Source organism: Pleurodeles waltl, chromosome 9 (genome assembly GCF_031143425.1).
Source record: "Pleurodeles waltl isolate 20211129_DDA chromosome 9, aPleWal1.hap1.20221129, whole genome shotgun sequence".
NCBI classification, from domain to species: domain Eukaryota; kingdom Metazoa; phylum Chordata; class Amphibia; order Caudata; family Salamandridae; genus Pleurodeles; species Pleurodeles waltl.
This window is the reverse complement of record NC_090448.1, coordinates 1,079,200,233-1,079,218,122: the sequence shown is the minus strand read 5'-3', so window position 1 is coordinate 1,079,218,122 and position 17,890 is coordinate 1,079,200,233. Positions and strand designations below refer to the sequence as shown.

The following is a 17,890-nucleotide window of genomic DNA, read 5'->3' as shown; positions in this document are numbered from 1 at the left end:
GAGTGGATGCGGCGAAATGGCGCACACTCCCACTTTCACTTATGGACAGGTCAGCATTTTTAAGATGATTACTCTGCCCAAGTTGCTGTAGGTACTACGAAGAAATACCCCCTTCTCAATCGCAGAAACCTACTTTGATAGGATAGATGACATGTTGGGAGACCTGTTATGGAAGGGACACCCCGAAAAATAGTCTTGAAAACGCTGCAGCATTCAGTCTTCAATGCAGTGTTGGCAGTCCCAAATGTGAGGGCGCACTAGAGGGAAGCGCAGCTCCAAACAATTAATGGGGGTTTACTTCTCACAACTAGCTGTCAACTTGGTTAGGACAAGTGGAGATGGCAGCAGCAAATCACCTCCATTACCTGTATGGGGAGGGGGGATAGGAAGCACCTGCCCATGCCAACCCATGCAACCCTGAAGTTGTAGGTCGACACAACTAAGGCATTGGTTTGGAAATGGGGAATTTACTTTGGCCACAGCATTATGTAAAGGGAAGGCAGTCAAGGAAATAGTAAAATTGACTGGCTACTGACAGTAGGTAAAGATTGGTTTTGAAACGCTGGGAGATGTTATGGAGGAAGACTCAATCAAATCATTCGATGATTTGCAGAGCGCGTACGATCTTGCCCCACTCCAACAGTTCCAGTACATCCGTCAAGGCCATGCCTTTTTGGCAGAGGGGGTGGCATGAATGGAGATCCATGAACGCAGTCCACTGGAAGGCGGGGAGCAATTACCACCAAATGTATATGTCACTTTTACCAGGTAATAACACACCTGACGGCCTCAAAAGAGTCTGGGACATCTGGGTGGCAGATATGGGGGTCTTGGAGGACATTGACGGGGGAGCAGCACTGATGCGACCTAGAGGGATGGCCATTCAGAGTAGATTGAGAATGATACATTCAATATCTTACACACTATCACAGGAACAAATTGTTCAAAATGGGGAACCAATCTTAATTGCCTGAGATGCATCACTGATGACACTCTGTTACACTCCCTAAGGTCCTGCCCCAGAGTGCAGGGCTAATGGGAAGAGATCATCTGAGAACTAGAAGCCGTGCTGAGGTGGACATCCCAAGAATGCCCACCTGTTTATTCTAGAAGTCCACAACGATGTCGAGCTCCAGAGGAAACAGATGCTATTTTGCGTGGTGGGATTCATGGTAGAGAAACGGGATGTGGCCATGAGGTGGGACCGAGCCCAACTTCCAACGAAATACACGTGGCCAGAGGGTACGAACAGATGCATCGAGGCAGAAACGTTGGTGCATGAGTTGCGGCTGCGCCAATAAATTCAACAATGTCTGGTGATAATGGCGCATGTACTACGGTTTTCAAGGCGCTACAGACAGACTGCCCAGGGGCGGGGGAATGACACGCCCGCGAGCACACAAGGGACAGAAGCAGCGGGAGCTGCGATCGCCGAGGCCCGTCTGGAGGGCCGAGGGGAGACGGGAGGGAGGGGTTTGGGAAACGTGAATCGGATATTACAAATGTATTTCACTGTCTCTGCTGTGTGCAATGTTTGGTCCCGGGAAAAAACAATACAAAACATTCAGCGTCATGAGCGTGAATTATTTCCAAACGCCTACTTTTAAACACATGAAATGCGCCAATCATTACAAGCGTTGTTTAAACGGTGTTCAACCTACATTCGGTGTTTTATCTTGGTGTTCTATTTTCGTATTCCTGCTTTCAAGCAAAATTTGCTGTCGTACTTTGTAACATAATAGTAAATAATTTAATTGAACTATTCTTGTGTGTTTGTCTATCTTGTTCACGATCAGTCCTTGCAATAGATCATGGCAGAGTCCAGCAGTGCGACACCAGAGCCCAGTTATCTAATTAAAGGCCATTTACCGGCCGCCACAGTGCAATAACTGTGAATGGAGATTTGTCATCACTACACATGCCTTGTCTCAAAGTTCTGTCTCTACGAACGGAGTTTTGCTTCCAGCAGTCCGTGCGCTCTACCGGTGACCGCAGCAGGTATTGGTTCAGTGCTATTAGAAAGCTAGACTCTGTCCTAGATTAGGGTACCGGAAGGCTGTGTGTCCGTAAATACGCTGTGCTCCATTGCTGGCCTTTTAATGATCAACTACATACATCTCCTAGTTGTTGTGACGGTTGTCGTTATTAAAATCAAATGGACCAATCTGGCACATTTCACTAGTTTTCAAAAAAGAAACCCCAGTGCTACACCATTGCCTCCGTTGTGACAACCCTATTTCTGAGGTGTGATGCTTGCAACTGTCTCAGATTTGGTGTGTGCCTTGACGTATACATGGACATGTGTGATAGTTCACAGATTATACGAAACATCTAGGTGGTAAAGTGTATTTACTAGGCGGTGGGTGGGACTTGTGGAGGTTCACTCCGCAGAATTCCGCGGAGTTACATAAAAACTCAGTGAAATTCCGCGGAGTTACATAAAAACTCAGTGAAATTCCGTGGAGTTTTGCGAGCGGGTGGAAATCCGGACATCACACTGATTTTAGCGCCAGGAGCTTGTTCTGTGCTGAGACAAGCACATGTGGCGGTCGGGGAATTTGGCCAGAACCCCACATTACAAGTGTAGTGCGGAGTGGCCAAAACTCCGCGAACTCCTTCGGCGGAGCAGAGTTTATCGCCCACCCCTAGTATTTTGCTCACAGTTGTTCATTTCAAGTTCATTAATAAAAACATGTTATGCTTTAATTCAATACCACCCATTTACTTTGCATTTCAGGAATGTGGCACAAACGACTTTCGTGAACTTTCTTTGTCTGAATGGAGACTTTGGCAGAATCAACTCTTACCCACGCATCTCGTTAACCATTCAGATCGTTGCAATAATTTCGTGAGTGTCATGGAAATGATAGAAATTCTGAAGCATGAAGAGGTAGGCCACGTTTTACGTATGGTCACTCCAATCTCAAAGAATCGCTTGTTCTTGCAACAGTATTGCTTATGAGTTCATGGACCTTTATTTAGTGCTACTATGTAATCGAGATCTGTTTTATATTTGTCTAGAGAATGGTGATACTGTATACCTTTGCCGTAGTATGTAATCATATAACTATGCAGCCATATTTTCCCTGCTCGTGCTAACTGTTATGAAAAATATGCCTGTCTTTGGGAAATTAGTCTCTTTTTGCATATTGGCTCTCAAAGCGAGAACTTGTACATTAGCTTGCTCAGCCTTGAAAGTTTACATTCTTGTAACAGCTGAGGTTGTCACTGAACCAGTAATTATCTTTACACTAGTCTAGTACTGGACAATCTGCTTAAGACACATTTTGTTGTTATAGTCCTTGGAAGTGGGGCTACTAATTGAAGAGTTGAGAACCTTTCATGCACTATACCCACCCCTGTTTAGTACTGGAGACTTTGTTTTACCACCTGGCCGAGCCTAGTTTTCTTTCTTGGGTGTGCCTGTATGAAGCTGGTATTGCACCTTAGGATGGAGTACATTGAGATGCTGCATACCTGGAGCCCAGAGCGGTCAAGCAAGCTCCTCTTCCTGGGGGTCCATTATGGGACAAAGTTGTGATTTACTTCAGTGACACCTGGGGGACTTTCACTTTTAAGTGGAATCTAGCTCCTCCTGTGAGTGCCCTCGATCTATTGTAATCCTTCCCTGACCTGGCAAGTCCACAGCCTGACTCCTATAACACCTTGGTTGTTCCCTAGTAGCTGTACCTGGTTCCTTCCTGATGCAGGAGGTTATTGAGAGTGGTGAAAGTGTCCAGGCAGTAAGCAATAAACCTTGTTGCAATAAAAAGGAAATACCTGCTTCCTCCAGTATTTGGACATGCTTGAGCTCCCTTTTTTCCAAACACAAGATGGACAGTAAGAAACATATGTACAGAGAAGCTTTGGCCTTTGGTGATCCCACTCCTCAGGCCAGCTGTCCAGGCTGTTTGGGTTGTCCTTCCAACACTGGAGGTGCAAAGGATTGTAGTGTTTGTTACACAGCAAGCTTCTCTGTCACTCAAGAGCTTGGACAAGCAAGACCTTGATCAAGACTCCCCAGCTGTTTCTTGCAGTCTGAGGGCCGAATTGCTTTTGTGCTCTGAGAAGTTAGGATACTTGGTGGAAACCTCATACTTATTTAATCTATGGACCAAGCAGCAGCTGTACTCAGTCCTTCAAACTCCTGTTTGATCCAGTCATGGTCTTTATTTCCATGTTGTCTTGTATCCGTAGCTCATACATCTTCCTATATGCTTTGAGTGTGAAGCTGAAGTCTGGGGAAGCTACTCCACTCCTTCCTTCTCAGCTCTAGTGCCCTTGGTGCAGGTCCAGGTCCAGGTCCCGGTCCAAGTTACAGCACATGAAGGTAAACCCCAAGCGCACTATCCTCTTAACTCTGTTATTTTACATCATCAGTTATATCCATGCTGTTGCATTTCAGTCAGATCCTGTGGATCCATCCCCCAGGCCTCCTCCCATTAGTTCTAAACACCAATCCAGTGAAGGAATCATAGACCACAAGGACACACAATCAGCCAGATGCTACCACTTGTGCTGCCAAAGGCTCCGGGAGAGCTCTCCAGGGAGGCCCCTACACCTTCCCAGAGCATGAAGCCATACATGCTCTGGTGGACCATGGATCTCCCACGAGAGCATGAAGCCATACATGCTTTGGTGGACCATGGATCTCCCATAAAAAAAAGATTTCTGACCTATGAGCTCCAGGCCCTCAAGACAGCACAGCAGATCTGAAGGATGTCATAACATTGTGTCTCTTTTTTATTGAATGTCTTTTCTAGCCTCAACCTGCACAGGCCTGTTTCATGCTTTACACTTTCAGTCTCAGACGTTGCTACCTACTTCACTTCTAAAAGAGATAAGCTCTGCTCTGTGATTCTTCCTTTGTTACCCTGTTATGCTCCACCTAGCTGTCTTTATAGCTCCCTGTAATCATCTGCTTTCACTCTTATCGTAGAATCTCCTCTGTGTAGCCGCTGCAAAATTCTACATCTGCCTCACCCTCCCTCTTCTTTTACCCCTTTTTACTTTCCTTCTCTCACTTGCCTCGTTCATATGGTATCTCCTCATTCATGTAAAAGCTCCACTATCATTCCTAGTTTAAAAAAAATAAAAAATATTTTCTAGGTTTTTCATTTCTATATATTTACTATGCTATATTTTTCGGTTTCCTTCTGTACACTTCTAAACCTATTTCACAGATCATAGTCAATCCATTGTCAAGCTAGCTTGACCGTTGTTCTCTTCTCTCCCTATATAATTCAGAGTTTGTGCTGACCATTCTACTAAAACTGCTCTATTCTCACTAACTGACGTCTGCCACTTACAGTAAGGTTTGCATCCTTTGAAACTGACTCTCCTCTCGTCTCCTGTTTCTGGGCCATGCCAGTGGTTGTCTTTTTACCTAACTTTCAAAACACCTCCATTGCCTCTTCTTAAGTTGTTTGATGATAGTGTCTTCTCTCCTTTCAATTCTCAGTAGTATAAATGTTACTCATGTTGACATTTGGAAATAAGAAGAATGGGGTATTAGAAAAAAGTAACTTTTATGGTTAACCAAAGGACCTTGCCCTTCATTAGCAAACGCCTGCGGCTCACTCGGCCTTCCCACCAACACATGTTTTTTATAAAGGGAACGGAGGTGGCGCTTTTGAATGCTAGGTGGGAAGAGGGTGCAGTGTTAACTTGTGGATGATGGTGTGTGAAGGTTTGATTCAACAGCTTTTGTATCAGTTCCCCGTCGTTCCTCCTGGGGGCTGGATGCACAAACATTTATAATGAAGACGGTCCAGTGGCCTAGGACTGACAGTTACCATCAAGTTAACTTTAACCCTCTGCAGGTATTTCATGTTCCTCGAAGGTATCCAGTAATTTGGATTTTGGTAAACACATAAGAAACATGTTCATGTCCCTGTCTGCTGCTGCTCTGACGAACATTATTATGTCCTTCTTTTCTGGGTTTAGGGGTTTGTGCAGTGAATAGTGCAGTCTTTAAGTGCCTGAAGGGTACAGACTGTCAGCTTATCTGCAGAATAATTACATTTTTTAGATATGGCAGTTGGGAGGCTGAATAAAATTCAAAGCCATAGTCACTTAGTAAACTTACTCGAGAGATAACGCCTTAGACCTGGGCATGATTACATTTTGCAAGTACTCTTGAACATCGGTTGCTGTCTTGCCTGGTTTCGCTTATGCACATATTCTAGGAATGTTCATGATCATCTGTCAGGATCAGATTATGATTTGTGTAATGATTTAGAACTGGATATTAGTAATCCGGAAATTACTGAATGTAAGCCACAATTTGAGAAGAATCCGGACAAGATTAATTCCTAGGAGTGGTTAGGACCCCAGCCTTGAATCTTTGGACAGGCATACACACACAATTATTTTAATGTGATTTTATTTTTTGGATATTCACAGTTGTAGACCCAGAGATTAACATTTATTATATTTTCACTTTATTTCTTACTGGCCCGGAGTCGTATATAAAGATACTTGATAGTCATCAGACACTTGATAATGAAATCATGCTGTAGGAATATTTTGGTCTACATACTCATCATTGCACCTTCTCTTACGCAACCTTTGCCAGTTGATTGAATTCCAGTCTTACACTAGAGGGTTTACGTTGCTTTAGGATTCATTTTTTATTTTTTATTTTGGAGTTTGTGGTGTTCTTTCAGTTCAGTACTGATCAGCAGTTGTTTTTAGTGCTTTTAACATGTTAATAATGTGGGTGTGCTAGCTAGCGAATTATCAGCAGTATTCTTTGTAATGATTTTAATTAATCGAATAAAGAAATAAAGATAAACGCATAAGTAATCCGGAGCCCTTCATCTGTAAGCAAACATATAGTGAAGATGCTCTTATAGCTGTCATCATAATCCAATTATGCAGGTGCTGGGGAAAGAAATGTGTCTTTTTTGAAAGTGTGGTCTAAAAAGAAGTGTCCAGCACAGGATACTGCATTCAGCCAGTGACTAATCTCTGGTGCAAATAAATTCACAGTGCCTTTCATTGTGAGCATAATGTTACTGGGATGAAAATCAAATGAATCCTATTACAGAAATGGGAATTAATTTTTAAAGCTCTACGGAGGCTTTCGCAGTCGTCCTGTTTTATTCAGTGATGAGGTGGAAGGTCTTGTAAAGCATACATTTTAAACATAGCCCAAGAGGAACCCATAGCACTACAACCTTTCATGTATGTATATATAAATGCATGGTTATCCACCGCATTATGGGAAATTAAAAATGCTTTGAAAAGACAAAAGCCAGTGACATTATCAGGAATTACAGCCTGCACAGTTTTAACCTCACTGCTAAATATTCCAGTCTATGAGGTCAGATTAGGTATTGCTCAGGTCCGACTCCCTTTTCTGTGTTCTATCAAAATATAAATTTGAATACCTTCAGTGAATAAGTGAAGTGTCATGTCAATTTTCCACTTCATCTGTAACTCTGGGGGCAATTGAGCAATCCTTGTTTCAAGACGTGTTCCCCTAAATGCCAAGGATCTCCCTTTTCGATGTTGACTTTTGGAGGATAGTGAGGGCATGACCTTAAGTACTTGTTCAGGCAGAAGTTGAGGCAAAGATCCAGGTGCAGATAACATGTGAAAGGCACATGTTTAAAGGAGTGTCTAGTCAGTGTTACGTCTTTATAAAAAATGGTTTGTGCTTGTGAGAAGATCATTTACAACCTCCAAGACCAGGCGGACATGTTTCTTAGAGTATGGGTCCCGTTCCTTACCGATCCTCTACCGCCGTAACCACTATAAACATCGCAGACACTACTCTGTCAATATTAACCTGCAACAGGTATCACCTGTCACGTGTTGTCTGACCCCACAACACCACCACCCACGGCTCACTCTCGCCCACATTATCTCCACCTCTCCCTCTCTTCTACTTGCACAATTATCATGACCTATCCATGCATACATCGCCCTTATTCACTCATCATGTTACCCTTCATGGCTGCCCCCCCTCCCTGTAGTTTATAACTTGCACCCCCCATCCATCCTCCCTTTTAACTCTTCATTCTCCCCACTATCCCCCTCTCCCCCCAACCCCCTCCCTGATCTCCTCCTCCCCTCACCTCCCCCCCATAATACGTCTTAAGTCAGGTACTTCACCCCCAGTAGACACCCCCACGCTCCCGGGCGACCCTCTTTCCCCTCCCTAGCCCCCTCTCTCCCTTCCTATCCCCCTCTCTCCCTTTCTGCCTCTTCTCTTTCTCTCTTCTCCCTCCCGCCCCCTTCCCTCTCACCATCACTCCACTGCCTTCCCTCTCTCCTCCCCTCCCACTCTCTCTCCCCTCCCCCCTCCCACTCTCTCTTCCCTACCCACTCCCCCGCTTTGTCTTCCCTTCTCTCACCACTCTCTCCCCTTTTTACCTACCTCTTTCTCCCTACTGATTCATGACCCCCTCTCCCCTTTCGGCCTCTCACGTATCTATCCCTCCATTTCCCTCTCTTCCCCCCCCACACATTCCTTCAAAACCCACCACCTCATATTTTATGGTATAACCACCTACATACCAAAATGACACGTTTTATATAACACACCCTTTCGTTCCCCTTCGTTCGTATGATTTTACCAACATCGAGACAGCCGACCTGTAAGCAAACACGTTCTACAATGCTTCGTGACGCGACCTGCATGTTTCCCCAATCAGCCCCGGTTCCATTCCTCCCTCCCCCCCGGACTTTCCTCAGATTTGTCACCTCCTGAGAAAATGATGGCCGGTGTGATACTAAGACTATAGTTAACACCAGTTGAGTTATTCTTCTAATGCTTAGTTATAAGAGTTAAGTATATGTATTAATATACGCCATCTCCTTTTCTGTACAAAATGTTGAACAAGACTGCAAAGGATGACTCATACTCATCCCCCCTTTCGGTATTCTATTGCTCTCTCTCTTTTGTGGATAATATAATAAAACAAGTACAGAAAAAAAAATGGCTTGTGTAAAGTTAACAGGGTCAGTAGCATAATAACATGTAATATGTATGTATCCTTGCAATAATTTACACTTCTGCATCTGTAATATGCAGGCAATCAGCAAACCAAGCCAAACCATATCAGTGCTGTTTATGTGCAGTGAGTTGGTAAGTCAGAGATCTGTGGTGGTGTTAAAACCGTTTCAGTCTTAGTAGTGTAGGCACCTGCACATTCTGGTCTTGTAGCTCTGGTGCGCTTTCTCGGACAAATCTTGGTGGTTGTTTCTTGGTGGATGCAGGCAGTGCTGTGGGAGGAGGCTTGGGGCTGTCCTGTGTTGTTACTTGTTAGGAAACACTTTCATCTCTGGTACAGGGGGAACTCTACCTGTTTTCTGGCACAGGTCAATGAACGTGGAAAAACAAGGGATGAAGTTGATCACAGGGGAAAGGAGAGCACCTTGGACTGTCTGCATTGCAAAGCACTGCACTGCACTGCACAAAGGATTGTCAAGCTCTTCCCTTTTGTACAGTACACCATACGAAAACAGCAATCCCTTTTTCTTTGGGGAGACATTGAGTGGAAAACAAAATCTCATCTCGCTATGATCTTATTCTTGGGTCATCTTGGGCAGAATGGTAATATTTCACTCTGGGCAGATTTCACTTGAAGGCAGTACTCCCCTGCATGAACAATTCCTCAGTGACCATTTTCTCAGCACACAGAGCAGTCTACTTCATTTTTTCAAGGCACAACAATAGCACACTTGTAGCCTCAATCTTTTGCCAGAAGCAGCAGACAGAAGACAAAACCTTTCTATTGCAGTGACCTGAAGAAGATTGAGGTGGACTGTTCTGTGTGCTGATAGCAGATCTTTAATTAAATGCCTTAAAGCTCAAGAATTTGTAAGAAGGCAGCCACATTTCCATCCCTTGTTTGAGGCCATGCTGCTGCCTTTCGATTCCAATGAGAGTTGTGGCAGAACCTCACTGAGGCTTTACAGTTAAAGCAACTGTGCTTGGCTGTTGAAGCAACTGACCTGTTCTTCTGTATTCTACATAGTGCTCTTTCTGGGCAAAGATAATGGTAAAACACTGGCTCCCCTGTCATCACAACACAGCAAAATGGGTACATTTGCCAGATTCTCCCAGAGCATGATGTCACAGATCAGCCCCTCCGTTAAGGAGATAGAAAGTGAAGCAGCTTACACATCACTGCCACTGATACAACTCTGAAGTCTACCCACAAGATGAGGGCTTTATGTGAAGGAAAATTTGGATAGGCTTGCCCGAACATGTTCCACTACCAGGTCTATTGTATTGTGGTTGACCACATCGGAGATGCTCAGGGCCACATCTTATCAAAAGAGGACTTACTGTAGACTCTTCAGATCAGAATCTCTCAAGTTACTGACACAGCAAAATTGTCAGAGGACAGAATTGAGGAAAGAGAGGGCACAGCCTGCTGGAACAATCACAGGATTATGGAGTTTCTGGTAAGTGGGGGGGGGAGGGGCAGCTTGAGAGAACCTAACCTGAACTTTCCTCTCCAGTTGTCTTTATTACTTGTATACCCTCAAGGCTTTTTTGACATGCTTTATCAACAACACCCTCTAGGCCGGGATCACCAAGCAGCTCACTAGAACACCACCCCCTCTTTCTCTGTTAATGAATTCTTCAAGAAGCTGAAGACCTGGCTTTTCAATTAACCAAATTACCACAGACAGGGCTAGCCACACACACCTGCTCAGCACCAGGATACCCTCGCAGGTGGCGTAGTGTGCTTTACAAGTACACAAAACTTAACTAGAGTGCACACTGCATGGTAAGTCCCCAAACATCACTTTGGTGCTCTCTCATGCTATATTATTGTGTGGTTACTTAGCTGGACTGTGATGTAATACTTAGTACAGCCCACTTAGCAGGAGAGGTGTTTCTCTGCTCCACCAGAGTGAAGGTATTCCAGCACTACACACGCAACCAAAAACTAGGCACTATGCAATTAAATATGTCTTGCTGTGCTAAGTGAAACTCAAGGTCAACTTTTAGGAAAACTCAAATTTCTTTCATAATCCCCCAGACTGCCTTGATCTGGGAATTCAATCAGCATGCAGTCGTGGTCATCTGGCTGGAATCTGCCTCTAATGTGTATGGGACAGAGAGCTGTTTTTTAAAACAATACAGCTGATGTCCTGAGAAAATGTCCCCATGTAAGGATGTCTAGGTTTCTGTGAATATTGGAGACATGGCGTACCTTCTGGGTGGAGGATAGGAAGGGCATTTCAGGCCAGTCAAGGCATCTAAGAGAACTTCCCACTGTGTGACACACACCGTCACAGCACCAAGAGGGGCGAAAAACCTGCAGAAGACGTAAACAACATGCCTAGAGTATCTAATGCACCACGGTCTGCAAAAGTTAGGATGGCTCCAGACAACCTGATGAAAGTGGCGAGCAGAAGTCAGCTTTTGGACAATCCGCAGAAAACACAGTTGGCACTAAAATGATCACTTGGTTGCTTTTGGTATCCAAACTCTGTTTATCTCACCAGTGTCCCTTGCTTTTGTTCTTACGCTGTACTTATCCTTTACACATATACACTTTGGGAGCTTGAGCAAGGTAGGCTGTCATTCAGTTGCGCAATGGACCTTTAATCGGGCTCCTGTGTGTCTAGGAGGGACATGTCCTCAGGGGTAATATTGCCAAAAGGCCCTGGAATTAGTTATTTACCATTCTAACTTGCATTCTTTACATAATTCGAAACAGCTGTGTTTGAGGATGTCGAGAGGATGGTTGGTCAGCTTTGCACATCCTAAACTTTCATATTCTTGGGTAGTTTGAGGTTTCCAATGGAAAATCAATGCTTCTTGGGTGAAACTGTAGGGTGTTCAAAAGTTTTGTTCAGAGTTTAGTATGTTTATAGTAGCAGTGTGTAGGAAAGTGCCCCTTTTGGCATGGTTACCCCCCACTTTGTGCCTGATATCTGATGCTAACTTGACCGAGTGTGTGCTAGGATCCTGCTAACCTGGCCACAGCACTTGTGTTCTTTCCCTAAACTGTACCATTGCTTCCACAATTGGCACACCTGTGACTCACAGCTAAGTCCCTTGTAAAACATTCCAGTGGTTCCAAGGGCCCTGTTCCCAGAGAAGGGATCTAAGGGCTGCAGCATGTATTGTGCAACCCGAAGGGACCCCTCACCAACTACATGCACACTGCCTTTGCAGATTGTGTGTGTTGGTGGGGAGAAAAAGGTAACGTCGGCATGGTATCCTTCTCTGGTTGCCATGCCCACAAACTACTGCCTGTGGCATAGGTAAGTCACTCCACCCTTACAGCCCTAAGGCAGGGTGCACTATACCACAGGTGAAAACATAGCTGCATGAGCAATATGCCCCTACGGTGTCTAAGCCCATTCTTAAACCCTGTAAGTACAGTGTAGCCATATTGAGTGCATGGGCTGGGAGTTTGTCATTACGAACTCTACAGCACCATGATGGCTTCACTGAATGCTGGGAAGTTTGGTAAGATGACGCATCCTGCAGGACCGGCGACCTGAGGTCTGCCTGCCTACTCAAGGACCAAGATCTCCCGAGGACAGCAGCCCTGTCCACAAAGAAACCCCCAAGAAGGACTACAGAGCCTCCCGGATCTGCGAGTCCTGCCCGTTCTGCTCCTGATGCCCACGGCCTGAGTCCAGGAGACCCACTGGTCCAGAGAAGATTCACAGGCGATTCCGACCTCGAGTACACCCTGGGTTGACCTCTCCTGACCGACACTACAATGTCTGCAGACTAAATCTAGAGGATCCCCCTGACTGTCCCCGGTGAAGATTCCCGACGCCTAAAGATGTGTGTAAAACAAATGCTTAGCATTACCCTCCGATAAGCCTAACTGCTTGACTACACTACCCCAAAAGAGAGCATTAGTATTATCTACTTTAGTTTCTGTATATAGTATATACTGAGCCAGCTTCCTACACAGTGTATTTGTGTTTCTAGAAGCGCTATTCATGGGACTGATGGAGTAAAGATCTGGAGTAACCGAAAAGCTCCCATCCTATTCATAAAACCTCATCTAAACCATATGAGCATGACTTGACACCTCTCACTGCTGCTTAAACTCCTTGGATGCCCATGGAGCACACCACTGAGATTTTTACATAACACATTCAATATTGGCATGTTAAAAGCATAAATGATCGGATCAGATATTGCAGTTTTAACAACATGCGCCAGCTGTCCTCTTATTGCAAGCAACACACATTGGGGGTACTACCTGTAACCAGAAAAGGTTCCGAGGCTGTTCATTGATCGAAGCTGAATAAAAGAAGTGAAGTCATATGACTATTTGGGGTAGCTGTGGAAAATAATCTAACCTAGTCTTAACTAGATCAATAAAGAGATTTTCCACCATCTATGGATGGTGTGCAATTACTCAATCACTTACAATAATTTAAAACTGGTACCAACCATTTTATGCGGCTCTGTTATACTTAAGGATCATATTAGTAACAGGCTCAATAAAGAGAAAATCCCTGCTGAGCTTACGTCGCTTGACCCCGGAAGTGAAACCACAACTCTAACCAACATTACCATCACTGATTGATGTACATCACATGGCTAAGATAAATGACCTTTGTGACTGAATAACGGCCACAGACAAAAGGCTAATTACTGAGAAACTCAGACTCACCAAAGGTCCACATCTCATTCTGAGGTTAGAATCAATTGCAAAAGATCACAACAGAAACAATCTGCCATCTTTAACACTTAAAAAAAAAAAAAAAATCCCGTCAGCACTGCAAAAGTCTATTTAAGGAAAGTGTGTGTACTCATTTAAGGGTTAAGGGCAGGTGAGGGTATAGGGTTGTAAAGGGATTTTATGGTTATAGGGTGGTTAGGTTATTTTTAGGGTTTAGGGTTGGATAAGGGAATTGGGTAGTAAGTGTATCGTTAGAGTTTAGGGGTGGGTAAGAGAATTGGGTGGTAAGGGGTGCATTTAGGGTTTAGGTGATGGGTAAGGGAATTGGGTGGGAATGGTGTTTTTATGGTTTAGGTGTAAGTAGTGGGATTCAGTGGTAAGGGTGATTTTAGGGTTTAGGGGTGGGTAAAGGAATTGGGTGGTAAATGTCTTTTTAGGGTTTAGGGCTGGGTAAGGGTATAAGATAAGGAAATTGGGTGGTAAAGGTGATTTGAGGGTTTAGGGGTGGGTACGGGAATTGGGGTGGTGTGATTTTCAGGATTAGGGTTGGGTAAGGGTATTGGGTGCTAAGGGCAAGTGCATAGAGTGGTAAAGGCATTTTATGGTTGTGAGTGGGTAGGGGTACTTGGCAGTAGGTGTATCTTAGGTTTTTTGGGTGTGCACAGGGCATAGGGCAGTAAGGGTAACTAATAAAGGGGGGTTTGGAGGGGGCTCCCTCACTAGAAATACAATGAATTTAAATCAAAAAGGTGGGGTTTGCCCTTCCAAAAATTAATATTTTATAAATATATCACCTTTTAAGATTAAAAATTAATATATAGTTGCGCACACACACACACACACACACACACACATATACATACATACACACACACACATATATATATATGATATAAGTGTTGTAACGTCATACATCCATTCGGGAAATCTTGACAATTAACAGCAGACTGGCCGATTTGAGCACTTAAGTCAAATATAAACATATAAATTACATAATAGATGTATATGCTCATAAAACTCAGGGGTATCTGTCTTGCACTCTGGTTCCTGCTTGTAAAAATAAGTATTTGAGATTTGTACTTTTTTACATCCCATTGTACAATTCAAATGGGTATGGAACATTAACTGTTTATCAACAAAACCCTGTTGACTTCGGATTCACGGTGGAAACCATCAAACACATCATATGATAATGTCCAGCCCTTCTAGATTTGAAGAAAAAATATTTCTATCTTTAATTTATTGCAGCTAACCAGTCTACTATTAAGAAAGCAGTTAGATACAGCTTCACAACACAATGTTGTCAATTACAGGCAGATTAATTACAGGCTGCTGCTACAATTGATAGATAAGGACAGTAAACTGTGGTTTCAGTTATTCTTTTATTTATTGTAATAGTTACTGTACTGATATTTTATTATTTCTTATGTAATAAAATTTCAATTTAAACTGTAACTTCCTTTTGAAGGTATGACTATAACAGAGTGTACCACTCGAGTTTCACTAGAGGTTCTGGGCAGTGGCAATCAGACTATGTAAGTCCTTCTCTCTAATGGCATCCTGGATACATACGAATCACTTAGGGCATTACGTCCTGTTGACAAACAAGCTGGATGGTTAATCCTGTTCCATATTAAATGTTTGTACCCCTCCTCCTCTTGCTCCAGGTACGCTGCTGGTATTGGATAAATAATTGACAAATATGCTGCACTGTATCACAGAAACCAGAGGTGACTTTTTTTAAAACAACTATTAATGAGGAGTTAAATGTCTGCTTCTCCCTTCCCTCCCCCTGCTAAGACACCCAGGAATACCGTACTGTCCAATTCGGTGACCTCTTGGGGCCTGTCAGACATTTGGTTGGTACAGCACCCTCACAAGTGGTCCTTTTACTTGGCTGCCCACTAGTTACTTTACCGGATGTCTTTTTCAAAGCCACTCCCCTTTAGGCTAACACATTCTCCCTGGGTGTATTCCACTCTCCTGTTGAAAAGTAATTTGGTCTCACACATGCAGACTCGTGGATTCTGGCGCTTGAACACATGATAGTTGATGAATGACAGATTTGCTGCTTTTCTGCAGTAGGAGGCAGGCTTGTACTTAAAGCTATCTTAACAAAGTGTGCTTTGTGAAGCCTTTTGGGCAGTGCTTTGGAAGTAGGCTCTGGCGCATTTTGGGTGTTGGGAACGGGATAAGGCACTTGCCGCGGTGGTGGTAGAGAGGTGAATTTGATAGACTTCTAGCCACAGATGCCTTACCCTTGAATATCCCCTGGCGTCAGACTGGATCTGAAAGATTTTCGAGCAGTACTCCTGCATGCCAGTAGGTGGAAGTTTGGCTCCACACTGGCGTTGTCTGCACTAAAAGTGATGTGTGGTACCCATATAGATGCCACCTTGGTGCGCTGTCATCAGTGTTTTCTTTTCCATGCCAGATAGTGCTCATCTGGATTGAGCTGCCCCTCAATAATTTTTTGACTGGCCTTTTTCAATTTTTTGTCGACCTTTATTCTGAGATTTCATTTCCTGGTGTGAGGATGTCACCGAAGAAATAGGCTTGTTTCATACCATGTGGGGCCTTTCACAGGCAAATGTTGGTGTATTTGTGTGGTCGGTCTGTCCTTGAGCAGGGACATGACTCCAATGCATGTGAGGACTGCTGTGCCATGCACTTGAAGGCACTGAAGGAGGGATCCCTCAATGGACTTGCTGCCTGATGTTGGTCGACTCCATGACGCTTGAGGTCCCATCCGTGTGGAAGATCCTGGGACTGGTCGCAGAGCCCCTCCTGACATTCTTCGTCCCACTTGAAGTCATCAGGTAAGTCCCACAGACACAAGTCGTCAAAGAAGTCCAAACATTCTTCGACTTATCTGCATACGTAGAAGTCATTTGACAAGACAAAGGAGCATCTGCACGCCAATCCAGGTGAGTCCGCGAGGTGTGAACCTGGGTCTGCTCTGCACCTCCTTGATTTTTCCGGTGTTGGAACAGAGCCGCCAGTGAGATTCAGGCCTAACCTTGCGCCTGCTCCATTGCTGATGCCCCCTGCGCCATCGACTCTCCTAGGCTACGCTATCCCCATTGTCAAAACTGACACCAACATGGGAACTGATGGGCGTCGTCCGGCACCGACTGAGGACATCCTCCCTAGAGGAAAGCCAGAGCCTTATTTAATCGGAAGGCCTTGAGAGGGAGACGTTTGGGAGGGTTTTATGGACCTTTATGGAGAAGACCCAATATGAGTAACTGAATGAGGCCAGTGGTTGGACACCTCACCTGACACTGGCCTGGTTTCCCCTCCTACTGTGGCTACCGAGGAAGGAGCCTCTTTTGCTTTGGTAGTAGGCAGGGCTGCTGAGGTACTGGACCTTAGCCCACCCTCAGTGGTAGTTAAGACTAATGTTTTGACAGAAATGCTTCAGCCGAGAACCAACTCCTCAGAACCTTTACTCCCATTTAATGAAACCCTTACGGATGTCCTACTTGGCCCTGGTCCAAGCCCTGCAGAGGGACTCCTGTGAACAGGAATATTGCCTTGTGCCATGACCCCTGTCCTGGGGATCCAAGTTTCCTTACCCAGCACCCTATCCCAGAAAGCATGGTGGTCCAAGCTTCCTCATCCCGCATTCACTGTGGTTGCACTTCCTACCACCCCACCAGATAGAGAATCCAAGTGCCCGACACCTTCTGTGAGAGAATGTTATCTTCTACCAGCCTGGCACTGCAGTTGGTAAACACTGCGTGCCTTTTGGGCTGTAATTCCCATACTCTAGGGGTTTAGGTTGCACAAGTGCTGCCTATGGCCCCAGAGGAGGCCCTGGCCATACGCTCTCAAGCAGTTGCTGACTGGAGAGATGCAGCTAGGCAGAGCAATTTCATTGTGGGCGACCTTGCGGCACCACGCCTGGATGTGGCCATCTGGTTTTTCAGGGAATGTCCATGCTTCTCTCCTGGACTTGCCCTTTGATGGCTCTGGTCTACTTGGAGATGAGGCTGATCCAGCGCTGGTGCGCTTCATGGACAACAAGGTTGTGACCAAGTCCTTGGGCTTGTCTTTGACCCCTCATCAACCCCAATCTGCCTCCCCCTTCCCCTTTCATGGCTATGTATGGGTCTCCAACCATGCTCATACCCTACCAGCCACGGCGGTCAACAGGCTTCCCGTCCTTTTTGTGGACAGAGACGCGGTCCCACAGATCACATGGGACAGATGGCCAGCAGTCTGGTCAGGCCACCACCCTCCTGACTCCAACACTCCTT

At 44.8% G+C, this 17,890-nt stretch overlaps 1 protein-coding gene across 2 annotated transcripts in view; it reads left to right on the top strand.

Annotated features, from left to right (window-relative positions):
* Positions 1–17,890, top strand: part of FANCM (FA complementation group M) — a 666,273-nt gene that overhangs the window by 470,480 nt on the left and 177,903 nt on the right. For both annotated transcript variants that reach the window (XM_069208717.1, XM_069208718.1), the window contains exon 14: positions 2,738–2,890. In XM_069208717.1, coding sequence (XP_069064818.1) covers positions 2,738–2,890 — 153 coding nt within the window. The remainder of the gene's footprint in view (positions 1–2,737; positions 2,891–17,890) is intronic.